The sequence below is a fragment of the Lissotriton vulgaris genome, chromosome 12 (assembly GCF_964263255.1).
Source record: "Lissotriton vulgaris chromosome 12, aLisVul1.2, whole genome shotgun sequence".
Lineage (NCBI taxonomy): Eukaryota > Metazoa > Chordata > Amphibia > Caudata > Salamandridae > Lissotriton > Lissotriton vulgaris.
Genome location: NC_141700.1, coordinates 679,206,054 through 679,221,812, shown reverse-complemented (window position 1 = coordinate 679,221,812; position 15,759 = coordinate 679,206,054). Strand labels below are relative to the sequence as shown.

Below are 15,759 nucleotides of genomic sequence, written 5' to 3'. Positions count from 1 at the left end.
ATCTATCTTATCCTGATGAACTTAACCTGGAACTAAGCTCAATAAACTTATCCTGTTTCATACACCTGGCCCAAGGATCATCCATTTACAACAATTTTATTAACATTTAAACGTACATTTATTTTTTAATTAAAAAAAGGTTGTTAAAGTATTTTATAATTAAATAATAAATGTTTTATTTGTTTCCCATTAAGTTATATATGTATATATATTTTTGTAATTAAGCATTGATTTCTACAGGGTTGTATCTTGAGTCCCCACTTCCATTATTTTCTATCGGAGGGTGTTGGAGTGTCAGTGGTTAGCCAGTGCGGTGCTGGACTTACTATGGTTTTTATGGCAGTTGTAACTTACAATCACAATTTTAGCTCCACCAACTTTTTCAGGGGGTGAAGGCATGTAAGTTTACACTTTTGAGAAACTTTACACTGGGATTTTATTTATAGCCAAATGTAGAAACATGATCAACACTGTAAGTGTGAACTAACGTGTAAATTACTCACAAGTGTAATATACCTTTGTGAATAGCCCCGTTAATGTCAATGTATCACAAACACATAATATTACGGATCCTATAGACTGCTGTGTTTGTTTTTGAAATTGGTAGACAATAATGAACTGTTACTATATAAGTTTGGATCCTGGAAAAATGCCATCATATATTTCACTGTTTTCATGCTCAACAGACTGGCTCAACCCTCTGGGAGAATGCTTTCCTTCAGTCAAGTGTTCTGGCTTGTAAGGTAAATTGATCTACTCTGTGCATGCCCATCTTCTTTTCCCTGTCTGGATGTGCTGAGTGAAGTACTGTCGATAGATTAGTGTAAAAACCTCTGTTTACAATAGCTGTGCAACAGTGCCATGTATACATAGAATTTCCAGAAAGCTATTGTATGGTATGCACTAGTTGAGTGCCATGAGTCCAATATGTGTTGTTAAAATAGACTTTCGACTCGGAAAGGATGGGAGTGACATTTTTCAAATGCCTTACCCCTAGATTCATCAAAGTAACGTTTTGCGAGTCCTTAATAGCGAATTTTAAGGAATCGCTATTAAAGACTCGCAAAACGGGATGCATGTAGAAATTGCAATATTTTATGCGATTTCTACAGCTTCCTTATTTGCGATTCGCTAATTGCTAATCGCAAATAAGGAATGGCTTTCCCATTCATTCCTATGGGCCTAAAGGCCCATATGAATGAATGGGGAGTCATTCCTTATTTGTGATTAGCAATTAGCGAATCGCAAATAAGGAAGCAATTTCAAGGGCGCCAGGGTGTCCAAAGGCACCCTCTAGCACCCCTGAAATGGCAATGTACACTGGTGTTGCGCACACACATGTCCAAAGGACATGGGTGTGTGTAACATACAACTTAGAAAAATGCACTAAAGTGCATTTTTCTAAGTTTTCGCTATTTACCACGTAGTTAGACTTCGCGGTAAATAGCGTCCCCAGATTGCGAATTCGCAATTTTTAAATGGTTCATGAATTGCATTTAAGGAATCTCAAAGTGAGATTCCTTAAATGCAATTAATCGCAATTTAGCGATTTCTAGAATTGCGATTTTTGCATTTGGGATGATGAATCCCAAATGCAAAAATAGCGCTTGCAAATGGCCAGATTCTCAGAATATGGCCCTTTGTGAGCCGAATTTACTTTGATGAATCTGGCTGTTAATTCCCAGAAGTAATGAAAACCCGAGTACACAAGAGGCTGTATTGCACACAGTGCTCTGAGGGTGCAACAGATGTTTGTGCCTTTGGGGTATTTTGGTGCTACAGAAGGGACCACAGATACTTGTGCTGCCCCTTCGGCGATCAGGGCTGCTCTGGCACAGAATGTGCACCAGCGACATCCCAAGGGAAGTGTCCTCATTTGCATGGGACGACTCCACAAGCAAATGAGGCAATGCCTTTGCCCCTGTTCACAACAGTATTACAGAGATGGGTAAATAAGCCTTTGAAGGGTGCACTGATTATGCACTACATATGTGATGCATAGACAGTGTGCCCCAAAGGGTTCCCATTTGGAGGGGTTGCAAGGGGCCGAGTGGATGAGTGCACCTGCCTGCAGGAGACGTAGTCACAGTTCAAAACCTCAGCTTCACCTTTTGTTTATGCACTCTCCCTAGTGTAGGAAGGAACTGTCAGAGTTTGCAATGTTTTTCTGTCTTCTGGCTAACTGTCCCATTATGCACCGTGCACACAGTTAAGAGTGCACCGTTAAACAGACAAGGACAGTGTACCTAATCTGTAATTTGGTAGCAGTTATCTATCTAATAACTAGCCCCAGCATTTCTGCAAAGCAAGTAACATTTCTGGAGAAAAGAAATCAGGTTCATCTTTCACTGATTAAGCAGCACACTATCATCATACACTTTGTTTCAGTTATAGTCATAACCATAAATATAGACAAAACAGAAACTTAAATAGATCACATACATAATTTGTCAACAGTAACCTAAAACCATGTATAGCAAGATTGATCACTATTAAACATGACATATTCGTCAATTAAGATCCTGAAAAATGAGACAGCAAAAGAAACTGTGCAACAGTCAAGTACAATAACATGAATCAATCCTGTTATACCTCAATCTCATTGTAGCTCTTAACCAACAAGTGACTTTATATATTATATGCTCATCAGATAAAAGCTGCAAAAACAAGAGAGCCAGACGAACATGCAAAACGTTAAAGGAGTTCAACAATGGAATAACAAACATTCTCCTGGGTAACATAAAATAACTACAAAACATAGTAAAATGTCACAGCCGCATGGACCCAGGGGGGGAACATCACTTACAACACATTTTTTACAACGCACTACCATTACATCGCAACCATTACAACGCAAACCATTACAACGCATTGCGCTGGGGGGCGCTCTAGGATAGGGAATATATTTAATTTACTATCCAACACCTTCCCTGCTATCCACGGGGACTGGAGTTGGAATAGTAAATTAAATAATTCACTATCCAGCGCCTAAAAGCATTATGTGTTGTAATGGACTGCGTGGTAAAAACCGTGTTGTAAAGGCATGCGATGTAAAAGCATGCGTTGTAGTGACACCAATCCACACAGGGAGCCAGGGGCACTCCAGCCACTAGGGGAGGCCAGTAGATGGTGCAACATATTTAATCTAAATCTACTCAGCGAAAATCTATCCTTGTCACTTCTTACAGTTGATAAATTGGGTTCATAGACGGAATCGTTTTTATCAGCATGTGTCCATGCACCGAGGCAGCACATCAAAGTAAAGCTTGAGTGTTGGCACTAACCAAAGAATACTATCTAACCACTCTTGTGCTTGGTTTTAGTCACACAGGCATTATTGATAACATCACAGCAACACCTTAAATTATATAATTGATGCCAGTTATAGTTACTTGTAATAACTATAACTGGTGAATTTAAGTGTTCTTTTTATTTAAAAATGTTACGCTTAAACTGACATTTTCCCCTAACTACAATGTCACTTTAACCTTTGTTTTTTTTTCAACTAATATATTTATTAACGAGTGGTGGTCACCATTAGTTAGTTTTAGTTAGGACCTCGAACCGTTGTAAAATCATTATTTGGTTTGCTAATAAGTTTGCCCCAGTTTGACAAATCTTCACAAAACTTACCCCCCAAAAAGTTCATCCTAAACGTGTTTTCCCCATGCAGTTTTCCCTAGGAAAATTGAACAAAGATATTGTGAAAACGGCTGACCGAAATAATGCCCAATTTAGCAGAAAGCTAGAATTTGGTCCAGAAAGCATGCTTTTATGTGATTTGGTGTAAATATGTTCAGTAGTTTTTGAGAAAATGTATGTATATATATCACATTCCGTAGGATCCATAGACCCAACAGAATTAAAGATAACATCAAAGATATGGCAGCAGCCATTTCAGGACTTGGGGACTGATTCCCCTGTCCTGATATAAATAAAAAACTTTAAAAAAACTTATAACAGGCGTCAGAGTATGGCTACCATGACTCCCTCCACGCATACATGTAATTTATTTTCAATTTATTTCACTGTAATTTTGCTAAGGATCTACATGATTTAATTATTTTATTAAACCCTGGGGTGGTCCAAGCCCCGGGTGTCACTGATGTCTTATTTAGGGGATGGCATACAGCCCCTCTCCCCAAGCTTCATAAAAGCCCTGGGAACCATACCCGTGGAGTTTTCAGTTTACAGGAGGGGGAATTCAGCCCCTCTCCCCATGCCTGATAGAGGCTCCTGGGGCCCCATCCCTCTGGGCTAAATGTTCACTTCATGGGAGGGGGGTGTGCGGCCTGCTTGGCCAAGATTGTGGCTCCTCTCTGTTAGAGCTCCCTCTGGCTGCACCAAATCCACCATCATCATGCTGCTGACAGGCTCGGTGGGTCAGCAGGAGCCTTTCAACTGTGGCTGCCTGTAATGAGGTGGCTTCTTGGGCCGTGTAGCGGTTACCAAGGTGGGGGCAGCACCGTGATTCCAGCTGCTGAGACCATGCCCTCCGCGACCGAGCCCAAGATGGTGCCTAAACAGACCAGTGAGTGACACGGCAAGCAGCGAGGGGGGCATGCAGATGTGTGTTTGTGGAGGGGACGCGGAGATTGCCCCCCCCCCCCCAGCATCAATTGGATGAAGGCCCCCTGGAGCCATTGAGACGTGAGCTCTTGACCCTGCTGCGCTGAACCCCCACCTCAGCGTGGTGCATGGGGTGACGATTTCTGAGCAGAGTGGGCCTGGGCCTGCATGGGGGTATGTGAAGAAGAGGCCCTCAGGGCTGGGATGGGGCCTTTCCTCCTACCCTCCACTTGGTGATCCAAGGAGTTGCTGTGTCCCTGGGACCCAGGAGGAGATGTGGCGGGTCTGGGGGATTGCGGATTGGACTGTTGGTGGTGCGGGTACAGGTGGGGTGCAGCGAAGAGCCCTTGAAGGTGATGAGGACCATAGGCTTTTTGTTTGAGGTTTCCCTTCATCCCCCATTATGGCCTCAAGGAGGATACCAGCAGAGCTGTGGGGACCCTATGTAAAGCGGGTGTCATGGTGGGGTCCGGAAGATACCTGGCCCAGCCTAAGTGCAGAGTGGGATATTGGAGATGAGGGCAGGCTCCGGCTGCTCATGCAGCCCACCTTGAGGCCAGTGGTGCAAACGGGAAGTGGTGAATGGCCCTTCTACCCCTGCAATCTTCTGCCCCTGCAATCTTCTGACTTCTGAATGCTATGCTGGGGTCCTTACCATTGTTTGAAGGCCTGGAAGGACTTTCTTCGCCATGGGGACTGTTCCCATGAGGCACAGGGTTAAGACTGATTTGCATATGGCCATGTCTGAACTGGGGTGGCTTGGTGAGCAACATAACGACGGATTAAACCCAGATCTGTGACTGGGGGTGAATGTTTTGCCATTGTGCAACATTTCGTCCATCATCTTGTCTGTTTTGCTGTTCACCCTATGTGGGAAGGGTATGCCCAGACGTGGGTCTCGTGCTCAGTAAGCCACTGGAGTCAAGCTATCCTGGCTGAACATGGCTGATAGCCAGAAACCGGTCCTAGGATGCTTGATTCCGGTCCAGGGAAGACATGGCTTGGCAGTTCGGGCTGGACTGTTCCCATGAGGCACAGGGTCAAGACTGATTTGCATATGGCCATGTCTGAACTGGGGTGGCTTGGTGACCAAAATAACGATGGATTAAACCCAGCTCTGTAACTGGGGGTGAATGTTTTGAGATTGTGAAACATTCCATCCATCATCTTGTGTGTTTTGCTGTTCACCCTATGTGGGAAGGGTATGCCCAGACGTGGGTCCCGTGCTCACAAAGCCACTGGAGTCAAGCTATTCTGGCTGAAGATGGCTGATAGCCAGAAACCGGTCCTAGGATGCTTGATTCCGGTCCAGGGAAGACATGGCTTGGCAGTTCGGGCTGGACTGTTCCCATGAGGCATAGGGTCAAGACTGATTTGCATATGCCCATGACTGAACTGGGGTGGCTTGGTGAGCAAAATAACAATGGATTAAACCCAGATCTGTGACTGGGGGTGAATGTTTTGCTATTGTGCAACATTCCGTCCATCACCTTGTGTGTTTTGCTGTTCACCCTATGTGGAAGGGAATGCCCAGACGTGGGACCCATGCACACTAAGCCACTGGAGTCAAGCTATCCTGGCAGAAGACGGGTGATATCCAGAAACCGGTCCTAGGATGCTTGATTCCCGTCCAGGGAAGACATGGCTTGGCATTTTGGGCTGGACTGTTCCCGTGAGACACAGGGTCAAGACTGATTTGCATATGGCCATGTCTGAACTGGGGTTGCTTGGTGAGCAAAATAACGATGGATTAAACCCAGATCTGTGACTGGGGGTGAATGTTTTGCCATTGTGCGACATTCCATCCATCATCTTGTGTTTTTTGCCATTTGTTTGTTAACAAGGAGGGTACCACAGGCACGCTACTTTTCTTTTCTACTACATGGGCGCCCACACACCTGGGTTAACACTGGCTACATAGGTCCCCTCCCTAGGCAATGATCCATTATGTGCTGATGGCGTGGAACGTCAACTGTCCTAACAATCTTGTTAAAAGAGGGGGGTGCTCCACTTCTCCAAATGGCAGGCCCTGCAGTCTTGCTCCTGAGGAACACTCACCTGCTAGGCACCAATTGTTCCTTTCTGGCTCGCTATGGGTTTTTCATGCACACCACACCCAGGGGTCCAGAGGTACAGCAATTCTCCTACATTAAACATTCCCTTTGGTTGTTTCACAGGTCCATCTAGATTCTCTGGGGCAGTATGCTGCATGGATGAATTATATATCCCTTATACCCCTCCCACCTTGGTGCAGTGATCCATTGGGGATTTGCAGATGCAGATTCTCTGACTCCCTCATGGGACATCCTTCATTGGAGGAGATTTTAATGATATCATGGTCCCAGGGGAAGACTCATTGGGGTTGTGTGCTGCCAGGGATAACAAGGGTAGGGGTTACACAGCTGGTCAGAGAGCCTGGTTCTTTGTGATGCATGGAGGGTGCTGAATTCCGTGACTTCAGGTTATACCCACCACTCTGCAGCTCATAAATCCCTCCTCCACAATCAATTAATCCTTCTTCTGGCATCCGATCTTCATGGCACCTCCTGTTCCCACATTCTGCCCAGATGGATTTTGGATCATGCCCCTGTAACGCACTCCTTTCACAAACAGCCTGTGAGCCCCGTCCGATGTGGAGACTCAATGCCTGATTTCTGCTGCATCAGGAGTCTCGGGACTTCCTTGTTCACTAGCTGGGGGGCTACTTTGACCAAAATTGCAGCACAATCCTCAGGGATTCTGTGGTTGGCCGGCAAGGCTTTTATAAGGGGAGTGATGAGGTCTTACGGTAACAGATCACTAAACTGGAGTCTAGAATCCTTCAGTTGGAACATAAGAGTTATGTTAATATGGATGGAGCTGGTCTACACCAACTAGCTTTGAAGAGGAAGGCACTTCAGCAACTGGTCACTTGAGTAACCTCGCCAATGCTGGATGACCTGGATGTACAGGATTTATGAGTGGGAGAACAAATCCATCCAGCTCCTATATTGGTGGGCGACACTGGAGTTACCCTCCTGGGTTGTTCCTTCTATTAAGACAGAGATGGGGGGTGGAGGAAATGGCTAAGGATCTAGTGACAGCATTTGCAGCTTACTATAGGGATCTATACAGCCCCAGAGAGTGGCTCCCACAGGAGACTGCCTGTCTATTAGTTTGCAACATCCCACTGCCCGCCGTGCTTCATTTATAGGGCAGTCTTGGATCGCGTCTTCATGACGGAGGAAATCGCTGCTGCCCTCTGGGACATGAACTCGGGAAAGACTCCGGGCCCAATGGATTCCCCATGGACTAGTATAGGCACTTCCAGGCCCAGTTGATGTGCCACCTTCTCAGCCTTTTTAACGGAGGTGGTGCGCACAATGCAATTACTTCCCGAGCTCGATTTGGTGACCATTGTGGTTTTGCCCAAACCAGGCTAACCACTACATAGATGTGAGTCATATCACCCGATCTCGCTTATTAATTCAGAGGTAAAGATCTTTCTTAAGGCACTGTCTAACTGCCTACTCACAGTACTCCTGTAGCTAATGTAACGTGATCAGTGCAGGTTAATGCCCGTAGAGGTACCAGGCATTGCCTCTATAGGGTGTACATGGTGTTAGCGAGTCTATTTCTGCTGGGGGACCTGACAGTTCTTCTTTTTTTAAACTTTGAGAAGGCTTTTGATTATGTTGCACATTTTTGGAGGACTGGTTGGTTAAAGTGGGCCTGGGCCCTCGATTTCGGGGCTTGGTTTGGGTGCTCTATTCTAACCCCAGCTTTTTCAGTCACAATGGTTCAATTTTTGGCCTGATTAGGTCCTGGAGGAAAAGGTCTGGGAGGCGAGTATTTAATAAACGCTAGGGAGCAAAGACTGTAGGTATAGGTAGAGAAATTATTTATTTTGATCTTTTCTTTTTTAGGATAAACATAAATATTTATACTTATACTGTATTTCAGGTGCTCAGGTGAATAGTACGGTGCAGAACGTGAACAAAGTGAGCGAACTGTCACACAACAACAACAAGGTTAAAAAACAATTATATACAATAGAAAGAGTAAAAAATCCTTGGGTATGTCGACGGCGTTTCGATCTATATGGCTTTAGATCATCATCAGGACTGATGAGCTTCCTGAAACTTGCCAAGGCATTTCCAGGCAAGGATGATATTTTGATGCTGAAAGCTGAATTGGAGGTTGCTATCTGGAGAGAATATAATAGTTAATGAAAAGGTTCTCTCAATTAGATGATCCAGGTAGCGCTCGGTCACTTTAACTTAGACGAGGGTCCTACTTGGATTGAATGATTAGGCAGAGCGAGGGAATTTGTTTGTGCGCTTTCCTCGCTGTGGGAATTTCATTTAACAGGCGCCTAAAAAGTTGGATTTCGGCGATATTTGGAGCAGTAAGGGGTCTGTTTGAGCGCGTTCGTCGCTATGCACGTAACAGTTTTGGCGCCTAGAAATTAATCCTGGCGTATTCGCGGAGCAGGTAGGGGGTCCGAGTCTCTCACCAGCCGGTTGCTCACCCGAGTCTCTCACCAGCAACCGGCTGGTGAGAGACTCGGACCCCCTACCTGCTCCGCGAATACGCCAGGATTAATTTCTAGGCGCCAAAACTGTTACGTGCATAGCGACGAACGCGCTCAAACAGACCCCTTACTGCTCCAAATATCGCCGAAATCCAACTTTTTAGGCGCCTGTTAAATGAAATTCCCACAGCGAGGAAAGCGCACAAACAAATTCCCTCGCTCTGCCTAATCATTCAATCCAAGTAGGACCCTCGTCTAAGTTAAAGTGACCGAGCGCTACCTGGATCATCTAATTGAGAGAACCTTTTCATTAACTATTATATTCTCTCCAGATAGCAACCTCCAATTCAGCTTTCAGCATCAAAATATCATCCTTGCCTGGAAATGCCTTGGCAAGTTTCAGGAAGCTCATCAGTCCTGATGATGATCTAAAGCCATATAGATCGAAACGCCGTCGACATACCCAAGGATTTTTTACTCTTTCTATTGTATATAATTGTTTTTTAACCTTGTTGTTGTTGTGTGACAGTTCGCTCACTTTGTTCACGTTCTGCACCGTACTATTCACCTGAGCACCTGAAATACAGTATAAGTATAAATATTTATGTTTATCCTAAAAAAGAAAAGATCAAAATAAATAATTTCTCTACCTATACCTACAGTCTTTGCTCCCTAGCGTTTATTAAATACTCGCCTCCCAGACCTTTTCCTCCAGGACCTAATCAGGCCAAAAATTGAACCATTGTGACTGAAAAAGCATCATTCCACCCCAGGTTCTACTAAGTGGGGTTCCCTTGTTTATTAAAAAACTATTCTAACCCCAGGGCCCAGGTTTGGGTCAGTGGCACCTTATCAGCCCCATTCGTGACTGGCTTGGGCACCCGCCAGGGTTGCCCATTGTCACCACTCTTGTCTGCCTTTGTGATTGAGCCCTTGACAGAGTGGGTTCGGTGCAACAATCTTGTCTGGGGCTTTGACTAAGGAGTGGCACAGAGGATCGCATTGCACTCTGTGCTGATGATGTGACATCTATCGACTGTCATGATTGCACTGGTGTTGCAGATCATCAGCCTCTACAGGGACACTATGGGGCTTAGCATTAACTGGCTCAAATCAGTTTTGGTCCCCCTGACTGGGCAGACGGTTGATATGGAATAGTCGGAATGTCTTATAGTGAGCAGACTGAGTTTTCAATACTCAGGAATGTACATAGCTCTTGACCTGGGTCATACCTGGAGTCTTAATAGCTGACCCTTATTAACCTGCTTGATGACTGATCTCACCCGGTGGGATAAATGGCCTCTTAATGTCTTGGGCCGCACTGCACTGTTTAAGATGGTGATGCTACCCAGCTTGTTTAAAACATTGAAAAATTACCCAGCTTTTGTAGCAGCTCTGGTGGCGCCAGCTACAGGCCAAAATCTGGGCCTTCCAATGGCTCAACCAACCTCCCTGTATAGCCTATGGGAAATGCACTCACACCACCTATGACGGGGGTCTGGGGATGGCGGATGTGTGCCTCTACTATTGGGTGGCCAGCTGATGGTCAATAACTGGCTTAGTGGGGTTAGGGGGACCCTGCAAACTGACATGAAGTTGCAAGGTTGGGCTTGGATAAGATCAGGGGACTGTTGTATGGTAGTCCTGCCCCTTCACATGTCCCCAAGCTTACAAGGGTGGTTCTTGGGACCTGGCATATGGCTCTACAGGGGACCGGTTTGGGGTTTTACTCATGACTCCCCTTTAGGTGGGCGGTTGATTGCATCACGTCTCCTCCCTAGCGGGGTTTCGCGGTTGAGATATGGTAGGCATCTCAACGGTAGGAGGTATTTGGCAGGGGACACAGCTTAAGTCCTAACAGATGCTATAGAAAGAGTTTGACCTGCACAGGTCTCAGTTATTTAAATACCTGCAACTGCGTCATGCCCTAGAGCAGCACTGTGACTTCCTTGGGAATGTTCCCGGATGCAGCCCCTGGAGGTGCAGACTCTTATGGGACCCATTGAAAAGAAGAGGATTTTGAAGATCTATAAATCCTTCATAGTTCTCTGGATCTCTTCATGCCCTGACTGAAGGGACGCTTGCATGGCTCCTGGGGTGCAGGTCACCCCTTTGAGGCTCCAGCTCCTCCAAAGATTTTTCGTCTTCTATCAGGAACAATTGCTCCTTATCTTGTCCCGATTTTTAATCAAATGTTCTCCTCGAGCATCTTTCCTACTAAATGGAAACTAGCATCAGTTCTTCCCCTTCTAAAGAAAGCTAATCTAGGAAGGGGCTGATCCTAATAGTTATCTGCCAATTTCAAGACTACCTTTACCCGCTAAGAAAGTTGAAAGGGCCATGAACACAGCACTATCTGAATATATCGGGACAAATGCTTTCCTAGATGCCACCCAGTTTGGCTTCTGGAGAGCCGCGTCCAGCCAAACCTGCCTTGCTGCTTTAGAGGACTTCAACCCCCAGGAAGCCCTGTTTCGCGCCAGGAGGCGCCGACACCAGGTTTGTGCACCCCGAGGTGCATAATACAACGCGGGGCCCCAGAAGCGAGGGAAGAGCCCGGGCGTGCCCAGCGAAGGGCGGGCCCGTCTGTGTCCAGAGGAGGCTGGGCTGGGCCACCCCCTTCACATAGACCCATCCACCAGCGATAATGGGTAAGCGCAAACAACCATGTAGCCAGGATCAGTGGAGTGCAAGAGTGAAGGTGCCCAGGAACTCAGCCTCGGTCATATCTTATTTGACCTCTGCGATGGGGACTTTGAATAAGGAAATTCAAAACACTGAGGTTAAGCTGGGACTAAGCCCTGACCTCCCTAAGATTACAATTGTACCAGACAGCCCCCAAAAATCCTGTCCCCATTGAGCCGAGAGTGCTGATAATTGAACAGGGAACATGGGGGGAGGCACTTCACATTTTGATAGACTTGCAAGGGGCACCCAGGGAGAGACGGAAGAAGAGACTTTCAGAGAGGATGCATCCCTGCAGAAAGTCCATTCGAATTACCCAGGGAAAAAGAAGGGGAAAAAAGACCAAGTAAACCTGGACACTTATCCGCTGACATGATCCATAATCAGGCCGGAGACTTGGACTCATGTATTCAGTCAGCTGTTTGGAAAGCTTTGGTGCAAATTTTTAATTCACGGCTGGAGCCCATTTTCTCGAACATTGCTAAAGATATTATTGTCTTATTGAACACTTCTGTAGAGGGGATTATGGCAAAATTAGCACAACTTGAGACCTAGCTAGAGGGCCCAAAAAAAACTTCTGATAACTTTAATTACAACCCCTTCCCCCGGGTACAAATGCAGTCTATTGTTGATAACAGGGGGGGAGGATCCTGTTAATCAAATACCATCAAAGAATAGAACTGAGCCTAACTCTATAACTAATTCAGATGCAACCTCAGGGAGACAGGCAGGGGGCATCACTTGCTGCCATATTGAGACACCACCAAGTCTTTTGCCAAATCACAAGCCTTTGCCTCAGAGCAGGTGCCATGGTAACCAAGGGGATAAAAATGTGATAAATAGTAGTAGACTTCATCTGCCCCCAGAAGCCACTCCCCTACTTGCTATACTTACAGGGGTTCTCCCACTGAGGGAGCACAGCTTGGAATCTACAATGGAGTTGCTACGCAAAACCAACCATTGGTGTGACCAGTACTCCAATAAGCAGGATCAAGGTTCCTTCGCGCATCATAATGGCGAGACGTGTGGGGTAGGTTGGTCATAAACCTAAACAGATTGAAGCCGACTGCATTGTCGTTAACTTTGACAGTGCAGATATAGTGGGACATTTATTGAGGGGTGACCCCAAGGAGGGTCGGGGGCATCAGGGCCCTGCCAATGGGCTTTTTCTGCCCACCACCCAAGGGGGAACAGCCATCGGGTGCAACTTCCCGGGGCCTGGCTCTTAATGGATGGACGAGGACGTCCCACTCCCAGCCCAAACCCCAGGGAGGAGACCCACCCTGTTATGTCTAATTGGAATCTAGTAAGTGCCCCAAAGTTGCCAACCATAATTCCTGAGAGGTCTGAAGAAGGGAATAGTTTAGCTGATCAAAATACATTACTCCCATTATCTTTTGTAGATGAAAATGATTGACTGAAACCGCATTGTTGTCAACAGAGCTACATCTGTGAATGTACCAAAGGGCAGGGATTAGATGAGATTGAAATCCCTAACATGTAATATTATTAGTTGGTACATTGCGGGACTGAGAAGCAAAAAATAGGATCCCAAAAGACTTAATTTGTTAAAAGACTACAATATAGTTTGTCTACAGGAGACCTGGGATATGGAAAACAATTTCTGGGTGGATGGGTTTAAATCTTATAGCGTTCCTGCACAACCATCCCCATCAGGCAGAGCAAAAGAGGGCCTCTTAATGTTATTCTCGCTTAAGTGTTCAGGGGCTCATGAGGAGGGAAGATGTGAGGTCCCAAAACTGTCTGGCAATTGAATTTACTGAAACACAAAATTGCACACTGTGGTCCTGATCATATGTATACAAAGAATGTGCTTAGTTCCCTCTCTCATAACCAATGTAAAGCTACAAAACTAACTGGGAAGACATCCCTTAAGGATAAGAACCCTCACTCACCCGAGGGTGACATGCTTCATCATATGGGTCCCCCTTACCAGTGTTTAAATCCTAGTCAACACTGGGAGCTGCTACTCCGGAGTTTAAAGGAGGAGCTCAGAGATGTTTTTTTGGGCAAAGGGATGATAATCCCATATGTGAGTAAATAGGTGTAGTGAGGTTAGCAGCACTGTGTGAAGGAAAGATAAGTGAATATAAAACTATCTAAGTGGATACACTAAGTACTTTATTGATGTGTTCCGCTTGACAGGTTTAAAAAGTAACAGCACAGTGGTATAGAGGTAGAACCACTGTCACTAGGTGGTCGACATGTTTCAGCCTATTGATCCTAAGGTATCAGCGGCTTTCTTCAGGACCAGATGGAGAAAGTGTGATATTGCTGCTGCAAATTTGTATGTGACAAAAATATAATAAAGTAGAATTTTTATACTCCACCGGTATTCCTGTCTTTATTAGATGATCAGGTCGAACCCAGGTATCTGCAAAGTAAGTGGCAAAGCAAAAAGAAACAAGAGAGAGAAATGTATACACATCTATTTTAAATTACATATGTAGCATAAATGGTATGTCATTCATTTAATGGTGTAGGTTTACACTCATTGGGACTTACCCTCACTAGTAGGAAAATCCTGCCTCACCTCAACCTGGCTGGCTGCTCTGGGAGGAGGCCCGCGCTATGGGGAGGAAAAAATATATAGATATTTATATATCTATATGTTTGTAGTGAATAAACTAAGATGTCTAGGCTAATCCACCATGTAACTTTCAAGTCTAGACTCAACAGATAGCAGGTAGGCTTGCAAAGCACTCAACAGGATGCTCTAGGCACTGACCCAAAATATAAAATTGCTCAAGGGAAAGGATTGTGAGTTAAACAAATAACTAAGTTAAAAAATAGTTTAGAAGGCTCTAGTGACAAAAATCTTTCTTGTAACTCCAATCATTCTCCTAGTTCCTGAAAGACCGATTAACAAAGACTGCAGAAGTCTTACCTGTCCGTCGGTACCTCGTTGCTCCGGTAGAGCTAGCCACGGGAGGTACCGATCGGCAGGAAGACTCGGCGTTTATATCTGTGTTGTTAATTGCCCACAGCTGCAGAGGCGAGGGTCCTTCTATGAAAACAGGCGTCTAGTTAAAACGCCTGCGTGTAGACTGTAGAACGCGCATGTGCGGGGGACAAGTGTAACCGTCCCGCACATGCGCGAAAGGCAGAAGTCAAGGATACATGCCCCTGTTTAGCGCGCATGCGTCAGGAACTCGTGCACAGAGTGTGACGGTCCTGCGCATACATTCAATCCGCCGACACATCTGATTCCAGCCCGCATTATGGCCTTCGAAGAAGCAGTGCTTTATGACTTCGACACCATCAAGACCAGTAATCAGAATCAGTTTCAGAATCTCTCCAGGATGGAGAAAATATCCCTCAATAATCTGGCAACAAACCAAGATCTGATCATAAAACCCGCGGATAAGCGTGGGGCGGTTGTCCTTTTGAATAAAGACACATACAGAGAAGAATGTCTGCGTCAACTGAATGATCCAAAATCATATCGAAAATTAACTATGGATCCAACTAAACGATTGACCAATGAGATCTCTGCTAAAGTAGAAGAAGCCAAGAAGAATAAATGGATCACCGACCATGAGGCTCAGTACCTAATTGTGACTACTCCTATTATCCCGTATTTTTACGTTCTGCCCAAAATACACAAAGCCACTAGACCACCACCGGGACGTCCGATTGTTTCGGGCATCGGATCGTTACTGGAACCTCTCTCTACATTCGTAGATTCATTTCTTCGACCACTGGTGAAATTAATGCCTACGTTCATCCAGGACACCAAGCATTTTCTTACAGAGATCCAGGACCTTCAATTTGATGCAGAACAAGACTGGCTGGTGTCGTTCGATGTGGAATCTCTGTACACGTGTATCCCACAAGAACAAACTTTAAACACCATTAAATCCATGCTACAAAACCAGAATTGGGATAGCATAACACCGATCGATTTCGTGATGTTCTGTGCCAGTAAGGTGCTCAAAGAAAACTTTTTTAAGTTCGAAGAACAGCTGTAC

General features: G+C 45.4%; 1 protein-coding gene across 4 annotated transcripts in view; it reads left to right on the top strand.

The window, feature by feature from the left end:
• LOC147677997 (meckelin-like) overlaps positions 1–15,759 on the top strand; it is a 275,453-nt gene that overhangs the window by 85,506 nt on the left and 174,188 nt on the right. For all 4 annotated transcript variants that reach the window (XR_015302475.1, XR_015302474.1, XM_086945878.1 and 1 more), the window contains exon 7: positions 687–743. Coding sequence is in view for 2 of the 4 variants with exons in the window: in XM_086945878.1 (XP_086802004.1) it covers positions 687–743 (57 nt within the window). In the remaining 2 variants the exon portion in view is untranslated. The remainder of the gene's footprint in view (positions 1–686; positions 744–15,759) is intronic.